The sequence below is a fragment of the Hippocampus zosterae genome, chromosome 12, assembly GCF_025434085.1.
Source record: "Hippocampus zosterae strain Florida chromosome 12, ASM2543408v3, whole genome shotgun sequence".
NCBI lineage: Eukaryota > Metazoa > Chordata > Actinopteri > Syngnathiformes > Syngnathidae > Hippocampus > Hippocampus zosterae.
This window is the reverse complement of record NC_067462.1, coordinates 15,521,728-15,542,554: the sequence shown is the minus strand read 5'-3', so window position 1 is coordinate 15,542,554 and position 20,827 is coordinate 15,521,728. Positions and strand designations below refer to the sequence as shown.

The 20,827-nt window shown below is 42.1% G+C and overlaps 1 protein-coding gene across 2 annotated transcripts in view; it reads left to right on the top strand.

The window, feature by feature from the left end:
• Positions 1-20,827, top strand: part of kcnh3 (potassium voltage-gated channel, subfamily H (eag-related), member 3) — a 129,111-nt gene that overhangs the window by 84,489 nt on the left and 23,795 nt on the right. The window contains exons 1-7 of one of the 2 annotated variants that reach the window (XM_052081741.1): positions 307-479; positions 1,035-1,268; positions 4,615-4,749; positions 7,240-7,379; positions 12,429-12,681; positions 14,594-14,751; positions 16,394-16,595. In XM_052081741.1, coding sequence (XP_051937701.1) covers positions 383-479; positions 1,035-1,268; positions 4,615-4,749; positions 7,240-7,379; positions 12,429-12,681; positions 14,594-14,751; positions 16,394-16,595 — 1,219 coding nt within the window. In that variant the 5' untranslated portion in view covers positions 307-382. Of the gene's footprint in view, positions 1-306; positions 480-1,034; positions 1,269-4,614; positions 4,750-7,239; positions 7,380-12,428; positions 12,682-14,593; positions 14,752-16,393; positions 16,596-20,827 lie in introns of those variants that run through there. The other variant, XM_052081742.1, reaches the window with a different exon arrangement.

Here is a 20,827-nt window from a genome sequence, read left to right as displayed (position 1 = left end):
CATGTGACTGTCGTGAGAGTACGTAGTGTGATTTTTTTAAAAAAATGTTTTAACACATGCTAACCTCTGTCAGGCAGGGCAGAAGTTAGCAGTAATTATTGGCTCTTGGAATTGACTGCTGTCGCACACACACACACACACACACACACACACACACACACACACACACACACACACACGCACACAAACACACACACACACACAACATAAGACGGCAAGGTCTTTGTGTTAAAAGATCAAGATGCAAAGTCACTTACAATGTGCTTTGTCATTTATTTATTTGCCTGCTGGCTATTAACTGAATATGGTCTGGCAGAATTAAACATTAACACACTCACATTCGTCCTCTGGTGATTATCAATTCAATTATCCAGCAGAAAGCATGACCATAGACGAAATAAACACACAGCCGAATACCCACGGGCAAAGTCAAGTCAAGACAGTCAGATTTGGTGATGACTCACTACAGAAATGTACCGGTATGTCATATGATCAATGCAATGCGATGTTAATGGAATTAACGAGAATTAGAGCAACAGTGGACTCTATTTGGCAAATGAGTAATAGTAAGGAATAATTACTGTGCCAGTGGCAAATTGAACAAGATTAAAAGATTCTGTCTTGAAGTGAAGCAAAAACTTTCAGCAGCACTATACTGATGATAAAAAATTGAAGCAAGAACACTGGCCATCAAAACTGTGAGGTAACCATCAAACTGTACGTTACACACACACACACACACACACACACATACACACACAAAATTTTCTCTGTGTGACATTAAAATTGGTTTGATGAACTGTAAATCTCGATGTGTGATAAATGTACAAAGAACACAGAAATAAAAAAGGGAGCAAATACTTTTTTCATGGCACTGTACCTTCACCAGATGATGTCCTATGTAAACAAGAGTTCTTGATAAGACAGGGCACCAAAACCCAATTGTGTGATTTAAGACTAATCAATTGTATCTGACATGGGCACGTAATATATGTACATGTATTTTATTTGGTCTCTCTTGTCTTGTGTCTCAGACAGCAACTTTGTGCTGGGCAACGCACAGGTTCAATCGCTCTACCCCATCGTGTACTGCTCAGATGGCTTCTGCGAGCTCACGGGTTATGCTCGCGCCGAGCTCATGCAGAAAAGTTGCGCCTGCCAATTCCTGTACGGCCCTGAGACCAGCGACCGTTTCACGACACAAATCCAAGGAGCCCTTGACGACCGGCGTGAGTTCAAGACAGAATTGGTCTTCTACAAGAAAGAAGGTGTGTCATATTTTATGATAACAATTAATAAGAATTAAGAATGGTGGCCCGGTGATCCAGTGTTTAGCGTGTCAGACTCACGGTGTAGAGGTCGTGGGTTCATTCCCAGCTCCCAGTATGGAGTTTGCATGTTCTCCTCGTGCCTGCGTGGGTTTTCTCTGGGTACTCCGGTTTCCTCCCACATTCCAAAGACATGCATCGAAGGCTGATTGAACACTCTAAATTCTCCCTAGGAGTGATCATAAATAAATAAATAATCATCATCGTCATCATCATAATAGTTGGTTGACACCAACAGTCAGGCAGACTTTCTGACCACTCACCTACCTTGCTGCCCGTCAAACAAAACAAAACAAAAAGGTCAAATATGTTTCTAATCGGGCGGCCCGGTAGTCCGGTGGTCAGCACGTCGGCTTCACAGTGCAGACGTACCGGGTTCGATTCCAGCTGCGGCCTCCCTGTGTGGAGTTTGCATGTTCTCCCCGGGCCTGCGTGGGTTTTCTCCGGGTGCTCCGGTTTCCTCCTACATTCCAAAAACATGCATGGCAGGCTTATTTGACGCTCGAAATTGCCCCTAGGTGTGAGTGTGGGCGTGGATGGTTGTTCGTCTCTGTGTGCCCTGCGATTGGATGGAAACTGATTCAGGGTGTCCCCTGCCTACTGCCTGAAGACGCTGCGATAGGCTCCAGCACCCCCCGCGGCCCGAGTGAGGATCAAGCAGTTCGGAAAATTGATGGATGGATGGATGTTTCTAATCATTTTATTTTCGTGGTTAATGAAGATTGAATCAATACAGCTTATGTATATTACGGGGAAAACACGTTTGATGTTGTTTAGGCTGTCTGTCACGTTGCGCCCGAGGCGATGAAAAATCGCCTCGTGCACAACAAAAAATAACGAGGTGGATCCCAGGAAAAAACAGACACGAAAAGGTCTTGTATGAAAAAACAAAGGGTTTTAATACGAACAGAAAGAGCCCGACAGGGAAAACGGAAACAGAAAACGCTGGTCAAATAAGGACCATGAAATAAGGAAAAACAACCGAAAACGCTCGCGAAAAAAACAAAGAGCGAGGAAGTATTGAGATCAGTAATCTAGAACAACCACAATCTGGGTGAAACGCGAATAACAACAGTAGAGGCCGCAAGGCATAAAGGCAGCGAGTAAATACGAACGATGAAATAGCGAGAGAGCGCAATGGCACGGTAAGGAATTCTCCGGCAGTGACAGGACTGCCGGAGTCTCTTAATAAAGGAGGGTAATCAGCCCGAAATTACGAACAGGTGTGCAGAACAGGCGGAGGAAAAAACCCGCCACCTGCTGGCGGGCACGCGACGTGACACTGTCACTCTAGTGCTGTTTAATTGGGTTTTTCATCTTGTCATGAGAGAAATTGAGGAATATTGCAGATTACCCAATAAAAGATCCGGGCAAAAAGACTTTTCGGTTTTCCTTTTTACTCAGTAAGTCACTATACCGATCTACTCCTTCATTGAATACTGCACCAAGTATTTGTTAATCACAATCCAACACTTGGTCTCTGGCAAATATTAAATGAAATGAAACAGAAGCTACATTGTGTTGCCATTGTTAACCATTCTATCAGACAAACAAGGACAATATGTTGAATGATTTTATTCAGGAACACTGCCGTCCTGCATTATTTACACACCCGAGCTACTCTGGGTTAGTAAGACTGTGTAGGAAACAGTATCCATAAATGCCACGCATCGCCTCCTGAGGGATTAAGAGTGCGTAACAGGAAACCATAACAAAAGCACAGCAATTGCATGAATAGGCCTCGTCTGTCCTAACCGGCAAGTTAAAGGCTTTGTCTGAGCATATTCTCATTTTTGCAGCCTCCTGGCAATAGAAAGTGATTGTATGCGGTGATTTTAGCAACAGACCTGGAGAAAGATCATTTCTTCTACTTTTAATGAGCTGCCCAACAGCATCATTGTGAAGAAGTTGGAGATTTGGCAACAGCCTAGAAACAGAAAGTGATCATAAGACAAACCTAGACATCACGGTAAAGCAAGCTCGGTTTTCGGCATTGACTATTACTACAAATACGGTGAGAATATGTAGTGACGGTAGTCGAGGAGCTTTCTTTGCTCTAGTCAGTGATCAAGCAGCAGCACTTTATGCCAGATTGAATTTTTGTGAGCATCAAAGATGTGACAGTCTATCTGTTATGTCTGTCTAGTACAAAATATACTACAGTTCAAGCAAAGCTCAAGCTAGTGCGCTACAACCAATGCCAACTAGCTTTAGATTCTCAGCTGCTTTTCTCTTGGTCCGACATTTTTTTTTCTTCCTTATATTCATTCCTGTGTAATGATTGCAATGAGACAGGCTGAATTAAAATGAAATGTTTTGTATGTACTGTATGTACACGGCTCAGAAAAGGTTTGGGTTGTTTTGCTTTTGGGTGAAATTTTAGGATAAACCTAAAATGCATTCAGACCGTGCGGCCCAGTAGTCCAGTGGTTAGCACGTCGGCTTCACAGTGCAGAGGTACCGGGTTCGATTCCAGCTCCGGCCTCCCTATGTGGAGTTTGCATGTTCTCCCCGGGCCTGCGTGGGTTTTCCACGGGTGCTCCGGTTTCCTCCCACATTCCAAAGACATGCGTGGCAGGCTGATTGAACGCTCCAAATTGTCCTTAGGTGTGAGTGTGAGCGTGGATGGTTGTTCGTCACTGTGTGCCCTGTGATTGGCTGGCAACCGATTCAGGGTGTCCCCCGCCTACTGCCCGGAGACAGCTGGGATAGGCTCCAGCACCCCCCGCGACCCTAGTGAGTATCAAGCGGTTCGGAAGATGAATGAATGAATGAATGAATGCATTCAGACCTTTACAAGTGGACTTCATTTGAACTTCTCTAAATGCTGAATGAGACGGCGCAGTGGTTTAGTGGTCAGCGCATTGACCTCACAGTGCAGAGATACTCGGGTTCAATTCCAGCTCCAGCCTCCCTACGTGGATGGTTGTTTGTCTCTGTGTGCCCTGCGATTGGCTGGCAACCGGTTCAGGGTGACCCCCGCCGACTGCCCGAAGACAACTGGAATAGGCTCCAGCACCCCCCGCGACCCTTGTGAGGATAAGCGGATCGGAAAATGAATGAATGAATGAATAAATGCTGAATAACACTTACCCACCTTTTCAATGTGTGAGTGTGTGGGGAAAAAAGTGGTGTTTTTCCAACAAGGAGAAACTTCAAAACAAATGTTTGATCCATTGTTAAATCAAGTTGGAACATTTTAGGGTCCTCGTGAAATTGTGCCCAAAATTGTGAGTATATATGCCTGAAGTGGACAGTATTTTCATGATGCTCCTTTTGAGTGCAGGCACACACTTCTGGTGTCTTCTGGACATTGTGCCCATCAAGAACGAGAAGGGTGAGGTGGTCCTCTTCCTGGTGTCTCATAAAGACATCACTGACAAGAAGAAGGACCAGGATTCAGAACAAGGGCCTGACACAGGTGAGTGAACTGTGGTAGGATTCCTGTGTCAAAAAAGTATTTACAAAGGACATTGGGAGTCCAACTGGGAGCAAAGAACAAAAATTCAGAATCAGAAAATATTAAGATTTGGTAGTTTGAATATTCTCTACTCTGACGGTTCCTCTGCATAGAGAGCATATCTAAAATGAATTTTATATCATGAAGCAAAGCCCCTTTTCACGTTGCCTGTAAAAGCTGTTAATTGTCTACCTTATTTTAGTCCTGCTCATATGACTAAAACAGCATTCTCACAGAATAGGGGAACAAAATCAAGCATACTATTTTCTGGCTTTAACTGTAGTATCTGTACTGACGGGGTGCCAAAGGCATTCAATTATCTGATTGCAGGATGCCGCAATGCTATGTGAAAGTCCGCACGGTTCAGACCGATATGCCGTCTTTGCGGAAAAGACACGGGGCAAGAAATGCCAAATCTGTTGCAACAGCTCGGCTGTCGTAATTTGTCTGCAGTCTAACTAACAGTGAACGAGGCAATAAAAAGAGGCCGTGAGCTTCAGCTTGTCCGTGCACATAGCATCGCACGGATTGCAATAAATCACAGCCTTAATAATTTAAAATGTATGTTCAGCCCTGCCCCCTCCATTGAGAGCGCAGTGGATATTGTGAAAATGAAGGCGCTAGCTGAACTTCTCCCCAAGGCTTCTACTTTTACTTACATATCATCCTCCTTGCATTTCAAAATGGATTTCTGATAAATAAAGGCCTTGGTTTGATCACAAACCAGCCATGTGAAGTGATCCTTACTTTTATCTATTTGTATGGCATGAGCACTAGATATTCAATAAGCGTGGCATCCACCGAGGCCGGTAAACCTCTACCTGTTTGACAGAAATGTTTATTTTGCCTTGAGGCATGACATGTTTTCTTTTTCTTGAATGTTGTTTCGATCTGGGCCCTAATAAATTATTCTGTGGCGGCCATTTTACTCACCCAGCAAAATAGAGAAAGGTGATGACGTATTGTGGTTGTTGGGCTGGAATAAGCTAATATTACGGGACTTCAATTACTGTTGAAGTACAAGTAATAATACATTTTATGGAGGTGATTACACCTACATGACGTTTCATTCTACTCTGAAATAAAAGCAAAGAACAAATAAACAGCTGAAGTTACAAAAGAAATCGAAGAGTCGATCTATGAACAAAAATCACTTTGTTTTTTATGTTTAACTAACTGGTTCGCCGCCCTCCGGGCGGCTCATCAGCTAGTTCCTGCGGAAGGCTGGTAAGGTGGTGGTTCGCCGCCCTGCGGGCGGCTCATCAGCTATTTCCTGCGGAAGGCTGGTAAGGTGGGCCTTCGGTCCACAAAAGTGTTGTTGCTTGGTTCAACTTTTTGTTCATCTTCATTGCTTATCGCGAAAATAAAGAGATGTTTAGCTCTACTAAATAACTAACAACTTTATTGCAATGCTTGTGGGTAGACAACATTTTTTCGCTAAGATGCCCGCGCGATCGTAGTGAGCCACTGCCTGAGCGGCGCAGTGGCAGCGCGCAGTGGCGGCGCGCAGTGGCGGCGCGCAGTGGCGGCGCGCAGTGGCGGCGCGCAGCGGCGCGGTGAAGTAGGTACGTTTTGAAAAGGGACAGACGGAAGGACAGACCGCGTGCGGGACGACGCGCAATATATATATATATATATATAGATTTATCAATAACGTATTCAACCGTATTCAAAATTCTAGAAAGCTGTTATAATTTAAGGGGTACTGACCAATCCAAAAAATCCAAAACACGAACTAACATCAAGCAAAGGAGTGTATCTGTAACAGATGTAAATCTGTGGAACAATTTTGGAATGGACCAGGAAAATGAGTAACTCGCTTGCTGAGTTCAAAAACAAATTCAAGAGAGTAGTACAAGAAAAATTGAAAAGTTGATAAAATTTTATATAGTTATAAAATATAGAAATACATCAGAATTACATTGATGAATGAATTGAAAAGTAGTATGTTATGAATATGAGAAAATCAACATATAAAGGTGTTAGAGTATGTATAAATAAATCAAAAGTTGTATAATTAGATAAGTATAGCACACATATGGGTAAAAGCACTTGGTGATTTGTAGACTTTTTCCTTTTTTCTGTATTGACATGATTAATTCACATATTATATAACAAGGGGTAGGACTGGATAAGTTTTTTACTTTTTCCTATTCTTTTGAACAGATAATTTGTGATGATGACTATTTTCTTTTCCTTTTTATATCTTGCTTGCTTTGACTTTTTGCCAAAATGTTGCAGTATTGTATATTTTATATGTTCAATAAACAATCAACGAAACGAAAACGAAACGAAACCATTCAAGATCTTAAGGGAAAAGTGAGAATCCACCCCAGCACACTGATCAACTTCCTCCATAGAATGAGACATGTTCAAGCCCACATTTCATCTTGTCAATCTTGCAAAATTGTTGTCTCCAATTGTTTGGCTGATTCTGTTGGCGGTCTACAGATGAGGAGACGGGTCTGCAGGTGCATCAGGTGACTCGGCCCCCCGGCTTTAACGCCAACCGCCGTCGCAGCCGAGCTGTCCTTTACCACCTTTCAGGGCACCTGCAGAAGCAAGACAAGAACAAACTCAAGCTCAACAATGTGAGTAGGAAATATGGTGAACAAAAATAAATGCATTTTGACATCCTTTGTAAATTGGATTTACATTTTTAAACTAAATTAACTATTTAAACTTTATTACCACACTGGTAAGTATCCTTCCACTTCGAAGAGCTGTGACAGAGGAATGGAGAGGAAACTGACCAATATTTGCAGTCATACTGTCCCTTAGGTGAATCTGTGATAATGAGCACACCTTTGACAGTAAATTAAGATAAGAAAACCTTTATTAGTCTCGCAATGGAGAAATTCCCAATTCACAGCGTATGTAACATTACATCATGGTAATGGTATTGGTGATAACCTCCTGCGGTGGCATCAAAAAAACCCCACTGGATATTTAGAAATACACTTGTGAGGCCCTTTCTTTATACACGGGGCGCATGCGCTTGGCGTAAAAATCCGACTCGCAAGGGCAGCAATCAAAGGCTGACTAGAATGGGTTGGAAACAAAACCCTCATGAGCGAGACAGGAATAAAGGCACAAAGAGAAAACATAAAACAAAACTTAATCTAATCAAAAGTCGACACATCACCACCGATTATGACAGTTAATCACTACTTGCAACTATAAATATTTTTGTGGTTAAAAGAGTACACTCCATCCATCACACTGTGTGTTGTGAAATATTACGATGTGGCACATAACAAAAGTAAAATCAAGAAAAGTGCACTTCCACACCACTAAAACTGTTGTGAATCCCCATTTAGTTTCAGTGCCAGACCCACCCACAATGAATGAAAATCTTTGATGTGCCCAGAGAGCTATCCACACACAGACAACCAACCACCCACACACACACACACACACACACACAGAAGCGGTTTTATTGTGGTTACCTTAATCGTGTTAAAATATCAGGTTTCATACAGTAGTGGCTTGTCAGATTTGATTGTACCTGCATCAGACAAATTTAAAATCTAATAGCTTGAGAAAAAAAGTCCAATTCCAAATATACGGTAGTTTAATTTACATTGACCATCAGGACTGATTCTGAAATCCCTGGGCATTTACATTGGAATGACAAAAAATAATAATAATAATAATCCACATATCCGGACTGCAACCAGTGCAACCAAAATATACGCTAAAATATTAAAAAAAAAAGAACAGATGGACTGTTGACAATAAATTAGAATCATGTCACAATTATTAGATTTTATGTTTTAAATGTGGGTCAGTGCTCTGAGTATTGTTTACCTCAGCACAGTGGGCCTTGCTAACCTTGACCGGTCATCACTTGCATACGGTATGTAGTGTGGTACAGTGCTCAGATAACAGATGGTGTAAAGGTCACTTTGACTTCTGCTGCAGTGTTCAGTACTTTGAATCCTGACAGCAGGGTCCGTAATGTTAGCCAGCACCTACACACCTGAAGAAATGTGCTACAACACCACACAGAGCTATTTTAGCTTCAGTGCTAGCACAGGTTCTAAGTCAGTTGTCAAGACAACAGGTCTATTATTACTCACTTAAGGGAACGTTCACGCAATCCCTTTCACATTTGGTGCATCGACATGCGTCCAAACCTGTAGCTTTTTTTTCTTCAATTTTGATAAGGTTAGTATATTTGCCTGTCATGATCCTGTCATGTTTGCTTTGTTTTTCCAGTCTCCAGCTGGAGAGTGGGCGTTCCCTCATGAGCTGCACCTGTCTGTAATCATACCTCATTACCAGCTGCCTTAAAAGCCACGCCAACAACTGGCTGTCGGATTATTTCAGCCTTGCTCACGACTCTTGTCTCCAAATGCCTGATTATTCTAGAGGTTTTTGCCTCTTGGCTTCTGGCCACATATTTGTGTTTTGCCATGTAAGTAGTTCTTGTTATTATTTCTTGGTTAGTATTCTCGTGTATTGGATTTCCTTGTCCTTTGAGCGACAAGCAATTTACGTTTTTCTTGCCTTTTGCAAGCGTTTTTAATTTGTTTCGCTTTTTCCTGGTTGTTTGTTACCAGCGTCTTTCCTTGTACTTTGTCGGTCCTGCGTTTTATAAATAAACATTTTTGTTAAAGATCTGATACTTGTCTGCGTTTGTGGGATCCACTCCTATCCGGAGACATAACAGAATAATCCGACCATGGATCCCGCGGACTTGGATAAATTTGCAAAAGCTTTGGCCAGTCAACGAAGACAGGTGGGACAGTAGGAGACCGTGCTTGCGGAGCTCTGTTATGAGGTCCCCTTGCTGGCTACCTGGATTTAGGAGTTGTTCACACACGTCAAGCAACTGGGCACCTGAGGGACGCTCCCCTCGGATCCCCTCACTGTCACTGTCGAACCCAACATACCACATCCATCATGGATCATGCAGTCTATTCATCAGTGTAGTTTGATTTATTATTTTTTTAACCATCAACGCTCCACCCACTCCCATGATCGTTCTAAAGTCACATTTGTCATGAGTCTATTGACTGGCCAGGCTAGTTCTTTGGCTAGGGCCGTGAGCAACGCGCGACCAGAACTTCGGTCTTCCTTCTCCGAATTTCTTGCTGATTTTCATCGCGTGTTTCACCACCCAGTTCCGGGAAAGGAGGCCAAAAGACAACTGCTCGAGTGTAACCAGGGTAGTCAGTCTGTGGCTGACTATTCCCTTAAGTTTTGTATATGAGAGAGTGGTTTTGACAACTGCGTGCTATGCAGCATTTTGCATTGTGGACGAAGTCCCTTCCTCAAGGATGAGTTGGCGATTCACGATGACGCAACTAACCCTGAGGAATTCATTATTTTTGCCATCCGTCTGGAGAATCACATGAGGGAGAGACACCTGGAAGGCGGGCAGGAGCACACCGAGCAACATCGGACACAGTCAGTGACAGCAGGAGGCAATTGCTCTGAGACTCACTGAGTCAACACTTCAGTTGTACAATACCAAAAACCTGAAAAGACTTCAACTCCATGTTGGGTGTCTGGTTATGGGAAAATATGTAGAGTTATGACCATTGTAGATTCCGTTGCCAAAACCTATTTTGTAGATCTGTGTGTCAAAGAAGAGATGGTGACCAATTGAAAAGTGAAGGGCAATTAGTTGGGGATTCACCCATATGTGAGTCCCCTGGTGGACGTTAAACATATCAACCCTATTCAGTTAAGACACACATCTTGAACAACAAAGGAGGTTTCTGGTCATACCCTCTCATGCGGCGCTGTTTGTGATTGCCATGGCTAAGAAACCATAACCTGGACTTTCACTGGAACAGACCCACCTTGGAGAGTTGGGGAAGATTCGGTCATGATTACTGACTGAAATCGGCATGCTGTCCACCTGTCTACAATCCTCTTCCTCATTGTCCAAGAATTGACAAGGACCTGATACTCTTTCTGGACTCCACGACCCGGCGGCCGCGACTTGTCCCTGTGCCGTCGGCGCACACTCTGCGGCCGCAACTCGTCTCTGCTCCGGCGGCGCACGTCTCACGGACACCACCTGTCTCTGATCTGGTAGCGCACACCCTACTGCCGCCACCTTATCGGACTTGTCACTACGTCATACCTTCTACTCATCCAAACCCTTGAAACCAGGTAGTCCACCCGGAGGCATCCATTGTAGCGTAGTCAAAGTATTCGACTCTTGTCACCAAGTGCCTGATTATTTCAGACATTTTTGCCTCTTAGTTTCTCAGCAAGTTTTTGTATTTGTGTTTTTTTCTTGGAAATTGTTATTTATTGTTTAATATTATTGTGTATTGTATCCTTATCCTGTAAGCGAAAAGCAATTTATGATTTTCTTGTTCCTTGTCTTGGAAGCTTTTTTGTTTATTTTGCTTTTTCCTGGTTATTTGTTATCGCAGTCTTTTCTTGTATTTTGTCAGTCCTGCGTTTTGTGAATAAACATTTTTGTTACCTATCTTTGTTTATGTGGTCTAATCTCATCCAGTTTATTTGAGAGACATAACATTTCCCCCTAATAGATACAATATGATTCAAAATATGGATGGTTTAATTCATGCTTAACTGTGAGCATGTCCACAGTTTCTTCCCCACAAAAGAGTATTTGCTATGTTATAAAACCAGCACAAAAAACATAGCAAAACCCGCCCCCCCCCACACACCCCACAGCAAAACCAGCATATTCTGTGAGCACCTAAATTAATCTATGATGGAGTGTTTTAAACACGGTTCAATTGGATTTTCAGAAGAAAAAAAAGCGCCATAATTAACATTCGATTACGCAGAACGGAGGGCCTCTCTGATTTGTGTCATCATTATTTCGATGTCAGCTTAATTGAATTTTTGAAGGTGTTGTTCATGTGAAGGCGTTTCGATGTCAGATTAATTGAACTTTTGAAGGTTTTGTTCATCTGAAAGTTTACATTTCAGTGGGATTTTGTGTGTGGCCCCCACAGATTTGGCATGATAGCACAAACTGGATTTTTTTGGGGGGGGATTCAGCCACCAAAGCTGATTTTACTTCGCAATGTGAAATATGATAGGGATGTCATGAATGAGAAAAAAAAATAACAGAAAGAAGAAGTTAGTCCGCCCTTAGAAATCTTGGCTGAAAGCTAACATTTTGTGTCATTTTGATTATCTTATTAAAAATGATGAAAATTATATAATGTTGAAATGTCTAAAAATAAACACCCAATGAAAATCACCCCAAAAAAAAATCCAAACTCAAGTAGAGCTCTGAATAAACTGAGCCACTGATATTTCATTTGGTAGTTTCAAAAATAAAATTTTGAAAATTCTTATACATTTCAGTTATTTTTGTACCCATTTCTAAGCGGCATTTTGAGTGGCTGAGAGGCCTTGAGTTAAGTTGAAGTAGCCGTAATGATAGCTTGCTTAAACATGCAGGTACTTTATGGCTGGACTTAAAAAACAACAACAACTAAATGTTTATGGTTCACATGCAGTATAAAAGAAATTGAGGATGCTTGGTGGGATTCACTGTGACGATATAGTTCAAGTTATTAGCTTTGAAACTTTGAGACAACTCTTCCAGTAGGCACACCTGATTAAATGTCCTGTCAGTCCATATCATTCATAATACTCGTCTCAGTCAACTCCCTCCCTGTCCCCCCATGCAGAATATGTTTGGGGAGAAACCACCGATCCCAGAGTACAAGGTCGCGGCCATCCAGAAGTCACGCTTCATCCTGCTCCACTATGGCACCTTCAAGGCCGGGTGGGACTGGCTGATCCTACTGGCTACCTTCTATGTGGCCGTAACCGTGCCCTATAATGTTTGTTTCACTGTGGTGGGTGGACGAGATGAAGGCAACGCCCCCAGAAGCCCCCCCAGCGTCAGTGACATACTGGTGGAAATCTTATTCATGCTAGGTAAGATCCTAGAAGGACTCTTCTGAAGTTTCTCTGCACAGCACTGGCAAAATATAGCAGATGGTTATTTGTTAATGTTTGACAGGCAATTTATCAGTTGTCAGCTCACGATAATGGCCCAAATACTAGTTATGGTAACATATAGGGTATTGTTAAATTGACTAACAGCGGCTGTACTAATAGAACAAGGAATACATTGATACCTTTACTGCAGTGCCGCAACTTATAAATTTTTGGAACAATGATCCATCGCGTGGTCATTTTGTATTAATTTTTTTTTTTGCTTTGTGTTATGAGCCAAATTTTAATCAGGAGCAAGCTGCAAATACACCACCACTAGAGTGAAGCGAAAAAAAGGTCAGCTACCTTCGCTCATGCATTTTACGCTTTAAACGTGGCAAAAATTCAGTCACACAAATACATAAACAATTGCATTCAGGGCCCTGACTGTCTACTAAGCTCCCTAAAACATTTACTTATTACACTGCAGCAATGCACAATATAAAATATTGTTGTCGCAGTTGTAAAGCCAAAGGTCCCCAATTTTTTTTGTGTGACAGTTCCCACGGAAGACATCCCTCATGCATGATTGGGATTGAAGCAAAAAAAAAAGAAAGATGAAAAATATCACTCACCATTAGCTCCTCTTCATTAAGCCTAGTCATATGCCGTATTCCGACAAGCATTACAAAAGTAATGACACCATAAAGCTGATGACAAAAGTTGTCATTGTTTGCACAATATTGGAAATAATTGGGCTAACCAAAGCTAGCAATATGATGCTAATACTGATTCATGTCTCTTTTAGCGTACACCGGTTGCAATGTTTTTTGGTTTTTTTTTTCTTTTCTCATCACAATCTGGGTTTTTTGGAGATTATGTTCTTTCATCATTTTTGGGCCATTTCTGGTAGCTGACTCCTGGAGATTTTGGCCTGTTTGGGCCACTGTCTGAAGGTAGGTGGTAGGTGACAGGGGAGCACTGGCTCTGGGCAACCATTAATGTCGTACGGTTGCCCATTTTATTGAAAGGTTGTTTAAAAATAAATAAATAAAAACACTCCAAATTGCCTATAGATCTTTGGGGTGGCTCTTGACACATGAACAAAAGCGGACGATATGGATGAACCGTACATAATACTGTATATGCCATGACTCTTGCTGATATTAGATGGAGACACACCCCGATTCATCTGGTGGCCTGTATAATAACCCTTGACCTCTTTGTAACAACTCGCTTGATCTTGTAAGAACAAATGGGAGAACACTAGTAGCTCTCCAAAGCGCCCCTTTCTGGATATATTACATTTATAACCTGACCAAACACAATAGTTGTTGGTCATCATCTGTTCCGCTGTGGTAAATACAAAGAAAACTGCACATCTCATGAGTCCCATCATCAGTCATCCTTAAGTTTCTTGATACAAAGAAAAGTTTTTAATGAGTGATTTGCAACGGAGAGGAAGGATATGAACCATTTGCTACTGAACATTATGTTTGATGGCTTGAGTCATTTCCTAGAGAATAGCTGGCCTGTTTGTCCCTCGTCTAAGCGACGGAAATGTGAACCATTGCCCATGGGAGCCCAATTGTTCTTATTGCAAAAAGTGGGTATGCCATCTCTCAATCTAATTACACTTGCCACCCACAACTGTTCAATGGCGGACCCCTGTCAGTCCATAAGCCGTTGATTGGAACTTACTGGCCAGTGTTGGGTATCAACATTTTCTATAATGTAATGAGAAATGTCCTCGTTATAGCTAATGTGTATTTTTGACAAGTTATAGCTGCAGCCTTTAAATATTTATACGTTTTGGTTTTGTGTGGAGCGTGTGTCTACTATCTGTTCACTGTTTGTAAGAACGTTTATTTCTTTTCAACTTTCATTGTTTTGCCTCATTTTTCATCCGCAGACATTGTGCTGAATTTTCGAACCACCTTCGTGAGCACATCAGGTCAGGTGGTGTACGACGCCCGCTCCATCTGCGTTCACTACGTCACCACCTGGCTCTTTGTGGACCTCATCGCTGCCCTCCCCTTTGACCTACTCTATGCCTTCAACGTCAGTGTGGTGAGTCTTGTCTCTGATGTTCCCTGACCTCCTAACTCTCACAACATTTAAAGAGTACCATTGTCTACCTGAGAGTGTCATTTATTTCCTCGTTCTTTTCTTTATATAATTCCAGACATGTCAAAAACCACATAAACATGACATTACAAATAATAACGGTGTACACACCTATTATTATCCTTCTTACACATACCTTTTCAACATCCTAGCAAAGGGGTAGGAAGACGTACAATTTATTTCATCCTATCCCTACTCCAATATTCATGAATTCCCAAAAACGATGAACAACTGACTCCTGTCTCACATATTAATGTCGCAAACAATAGGTTTATGGTTTTAAAAACTATGCCACCAACACACTGCAAAATTGCATCCCAAGTACCATCAAGTTTACAATGTGAAGTACCGGTAAGGATTACCCCATAATTTCAGCTTTATACCAAGTGAAAATAATCAGTCTGAGCCGTTTCCTGAACAGATTCATGCTTGTATAGGGTTTCAGCTCATCACAAAGTCCAAAACTTCACACCACGGACTGGAATGCAAACGCTCTTCATGGTTGTTCCAATAATCCGGGTTCTAATATGTTTCCCTGTAATAATAAGCCCCCTCTCTATTGGTGAAAAGTTTATGTAAATTACTGCTTATCCGGGGTTGGGTCGCGAAGGCAGCAGCTTCAGCAGGGACCCTTAGACTTCCCTCTCCCCAACTACGTCTTCCAACTCTTCCAGAGGGATACCAAGGAGTTCCCAGGTCAGTTGGGAGATATAGTCTCTCCAGTGTGGCCTTGGTCGTCAACAGGGCCTCCGAGCAGTGGGACATGCCCCGAGGCATCCAGGAGGCATCATGATCAGATGCCTAAGCCACCTCATCTGGCTCCCCTCAACATGGAGGAGCAGGTACTCAATTCTGAGTCCCTCTTGGATGACCAAGCTTCTCACCCTATCTCTAAGGGAGAGCCCGGACACCCTGCGGAGGAAACAAATTTTGGTCACTTGTGTCCGGTACCTTATTGTTTTGGTCATGACCAGAGGGTAGGAACGTAAATTGACAAGTAAATCAAGAGCTTCACCCTTCGGCTCAGCTCTTTCTTCACCACGACAGACCAATACGGGAGTCCGCATCACAGCAAACCCTGCCCCGATCCGCCTGTTGATCTCAAGATCCAACCTACATACGTTTGTGAACAAGAACCCAAGATACTTAAACTCCTCCATTCTGGGCAGAATCTCATCCCGGACCTGAAGAGGACACTCCACCCTTTTCGGACTGTGGATCATTGCCTCAGATTTGGAGGTGCTGATTTTTATCCCCATCACTTCACACTCGGCTGCCAAATGCTTCAGTGAGAGATGGAGATCACGATTTGAAGCCAACAGTACCATGTCCAACCATCCATCCATTTTCTATTGCGCTTATCCTCGCGAGGATGTCCTCACACGTCTGAGCTCTCCTGCAGCAAACATTCATCTGAGAGATTGTTTATGTGCCGGTAGGTGCTGATGTTTTGGTTACCCATTGGAGTTCAGATGGGGTCAGCAGTTAATGGTTGCTCCGTAGTCACCACTCTTTCAATTTTATTTTATTTTTTATAACGGTGTTTTGCAAATTTGAGGAATTAATTGCACCGCATCTCTTGCAGTACTTTGGAGTGCACCTGTTGAAGACTGTGCGTCTGCTTCGCCTGCTGCGGCTGCTGCAGAAGTTGGAACGTTACTCGCAGTACAGCGCCGTAGTCCTCACTCTGCTTATGTCCATGTTTGCCTTGCTGGCCCACTGGATGGCTTGCGTCTGGTACTTCATCGGACGCAGGGAGATCGAGAGTCCGGGATCCTGGGACATTGGTCAGTAGACCTCGGACACTGTGCAGTATGGTAGACATATATATATATATATATATTTTTTTTGCTTTCACAATCCCAAAAGGTCAGCACACAACCACTTGACATTCATCACATAAGTCAAAGCTGGGCAACTTAAATGCTGCCACAATTTTTCATCACTGACTTCCCCAGGTGTGTGAGAAAAATGCAGTTTTAGACATGGATATGGTGCAAAATATGTGCTCTCAACATAGTCATTTATTTGTACGATACATTTCTGAATGCCTGTGTAAAAGCTCAATTATTCTCATCCAGCAACAAAGGATTTGAAGCAAACAACAAACAAAAGGTGTTTTTTTTTTCCTTCCCAGTGCACAGGGCTGTCATGCACAAAAATTACAATTCAAGGACCACACGAAACAGCTGAATTCCATAACATCAGTGTAATTTAAATCCAATATTGTTTTTTTTTCATGTGAATATACAGGACCTGATATGAACTAGCAATCTAAAGTGCCTTTCTTCAGTAGCTGCTGTTTGAGCCTTGGGGTAGCAATGAGCTCTATTCATCATAAAATGCACATTCATCTTGTTCCTTGTTCCCAAAATAGACCGGTAAAAGTATTTCTTTCACACTACAGCTCTCCAATGATTGCAGTGAAGTTCCAGTCTTTTGGACGCAGTATTTCAGTAGCATTGGACAGTTATTGATGCTTTCGCTTCCTTTTAGGGATATTCAATGACACTTTTTTTCAGACCGATAGCAGTGTGAATATTTACTACATAAGTTTGCACCTATACAGAATACCGATACCACTAGCACTTTGGACAGATTGATGCATTTTTCTTTTTATTTTTTTGTTTTGGATTCACCAATGGTTAGTTTAGTTTAACAATTCTTGTCAAAGTTTGAACTTGTTTCTGGATGCTTTGCACAACCACAGTCTGAAAATCTAACTCAAAATATTTCAAAATATAGGTACATCCAGGTCCTGAAAAAGTCAGCAACCAATGAGCATAGCTTTCTATAGAATACGAATGGGTGATTAAAAGCGCAATTTTACCTGGCCTGCATTAAGAGAAAAAATAGACCTTATGATTCCACTGAATAATAACAGCATTCGATTTTTCTCAATTGATGAAAGAAGGAAAATTAGTCAAGTAAGTATATGCATGACATACAAAAATGCAGAATGTCAATGTCAATAACACGCAAATGGAGAATAAACATGTACATTTTGGTAGCAACACATAAATAATGCATTATAAGGGCTCTATTTTTGTAGACAGTGCATGTGCACTCAGCGTAAAAACTGCAAAGTCTTCATTTTCGTACTGGGGGAAGTCTAGTTTGCCATGTTTGGAAATTTGCTCTGTGCCATCCTGGGCATTCCGGAGGACTGAAGGCATTTTCTTTCAAACGTCCACCTGACCAATTGGTGACTGAAAGTTGACTAGACCTTGGACCAGCTTGGAGCAGCTCCAAGTCATGGTGCAGGTGGTGTAATGCGATTATGGCAGGTGTGATCGAGGCGCAAACAGAATGATTTCTGCTGCCCTGTGTGGTAGATATAATTGAATTTCATTCATAAATATGACAACAGCATGCATTGAATCCTCTGAATCATTAATAAATCAACTAATTGAAGACACCATTATGATCATAATCAGATATGCATTTTAAAACACCCACATGGGCCGCGAAACAGCTAGACGGATGGAGGGGAGGGTGGGTGTCACACAGACACGAATGATCGGGGTGGAAGGCGGTCTCCAAATGCCCACTTCAGAGCGGTTTTGTGATCGCCCTCAGTAACTTTACATCATCTACCCATGAAAGTCTGAATCCAGTTCCTTATAAATATGCTTTGCGCATTTTGCTCTTCTGCTTGGGCACCAGTGAGTCTATTTCTGCATCCTTCATAACAAGGACTGTGTGTGCCTCTTCTCTGCTCAATTTAAAGGAAATCCGGGGAGATTGATATCAAAAGTTGGCTGTGCTCACTCCCACAGCACCGCAAATGCCCCTTTCTACCTGCGCCCATCTACGAAAATCCCAAAAGAAACGTGCGTAGTCAGACTGCGCTTTGCACTTGACTTGCGTTGGCCCCATAAAAAGGACCCTCGAAGCTTTCATAAAACATATCGTGTCTATACACTGTACCTAATAGACCGGGGTCGATATAAACATTTTACCATGGTTCTCAAGTGAGCACTGACCTCATGAATGGTTTATTGTTAATATATGAATATATGTAATTTTAATTTAACCAGGTGAACCTTTTTCCGGTTTTCAGTTTCTATTTCCTCAAGACAACAAAATACTTATGTGCACCCCTGCTTATAAACCTACATATACTTACAGGAATTGCCCCATAACGGGCATAAGAAACGATGGACATGCATGCAATTTACACAAAAAATGTTTGTCAGCCATGCATGCCATTTACCTTTTGATAGTAGAATGGCCAGAAGGGGTCACCGTAAGTATCAGTGACTGGTATCGGCAATTTTCGTGAATCGCTGACACATTGAAATAAAGATTTACTGTTATCGGATGATACGGTGCCTTGTGACCATTTGATTTCCTTTCTCCTCCTTATGACAGGAAATATTATTATCACTTGAATGTACTGTAGCTCCAGTCGTTGAGAGAGCCCTTTATCTGACAGAGAATCGGATTCAAGTGGACCTCATTATGAGGTCTAATTTCTCACAGTCAATTGGTGAAGGAAAAAAAATAGTAATATTAATACTTGTCCTGAAAATATACCGTGTACCTATACAGTCTGTCAGATATACACTGCTGGTGTTGGATTACCAACCAACCCCTACATACTTAATTATAATGAAACATGTTTGTTTTGGTATGTGGGTGGTTAGGACAGACACATGGATTGACAGACAGACAGATTTTAATTCAGAAAGATAGTACGCCTAGCGCATTCAGTAGATCAATGGGCGGTATGTATATTACATGAGCCCTCTTCGCTCACATGTTGTACAGTCAGAAACTCGGCAGGGCTTTACCACGTCACGTACGTTCAATCTCAAGCGCTCTCTTCTAAATTATTCATAGACGCGCCTTCACCGCTGTCTTCCTGACTTTACTTTGAAATGTTTTCTGAGTCCTCATTGGCAATAGATTACTTGTTGGGACTTTAATGGGATTTGTTGATGGTTGACGAGTGCGCGAATGTTGACAGAGTCTTCGTGGAAATGTTTAAGGCTACATCATAGTGTCACTGTTTCTCAGTTGATTCGTCAGTTAAAAAACTTCCACAAAATATTCAATTTTTTACTTCGTTCTCAATAAATCAATGTCACGTCTACTTTATTTTGGTTATTATTTGCCATGAACAAACTGGTTAACTTGGTCGGGCTAAAGACAGCTGAAGTTGGAAAGACAAAAACTGTATCGTACTGTTGTCTATTTCCTCAAATAATTGTCTCTGTTGTAAGTAACGCTGTGCCTCAAATAATTACCAATGCCGTATTTTTTTTTAAATACAGTGGTACCATGGCTTCTCAAGTTAGGAGCACACCCAAAATCTTTTGCTTTGTATACAAGCAATTTAAGGAAAAAGTAGGGGAAAAACATAGATCCACACTCACTGATATGCTTTCAGCCATTAATTCAACCTGTCCAGCAGCCAAGTGCACAAATACAAAATGAAAACACTCGCAAGTATCTTGGAGCAGGTGTGATAAAAGTTGCTGACATACTGGACTCACAAAGCCACACCCCATTAAAGAGACGCCAACACGAATGCACGACAATGTGTGTGCGTGTGTCCGCGTGCGTGACTTTTATCTTAATTACACTTCATAAAAACAATTTATTTCTTTATGTCCCGTTTTAAATTTTAGAGTACTGCATTTCCTCCAAAATCATTTATTAAAAACAAGTAACAAGGTGGCGGAAATTGGTTTGGTCCATGAGTAAATGTAGTGACGCCTTTGATTAAAAAATAAGTCATAACTTGTTAGTCAAGGTACAACTGTATAGCCTGGAAATACAGTACAATATTGTTGCGGTTTTGGAGCGACTCCGCGCGATCGACAACAACATGGAGAAGTTGGAATCCGCTCTGCGGAAAGAGTTTTCGGATTCGGACTGATCGGCGTCAGTGAAGAGATACAGACCACGGACTCAAGGCTGTCTGAAATTGTTGCCGGCCGTCCCTCCAAAACAAACAACGCTATCTGGCCTTTCCCATGGATGGAAGTACGCATGGAATCTAGGGCCCCCA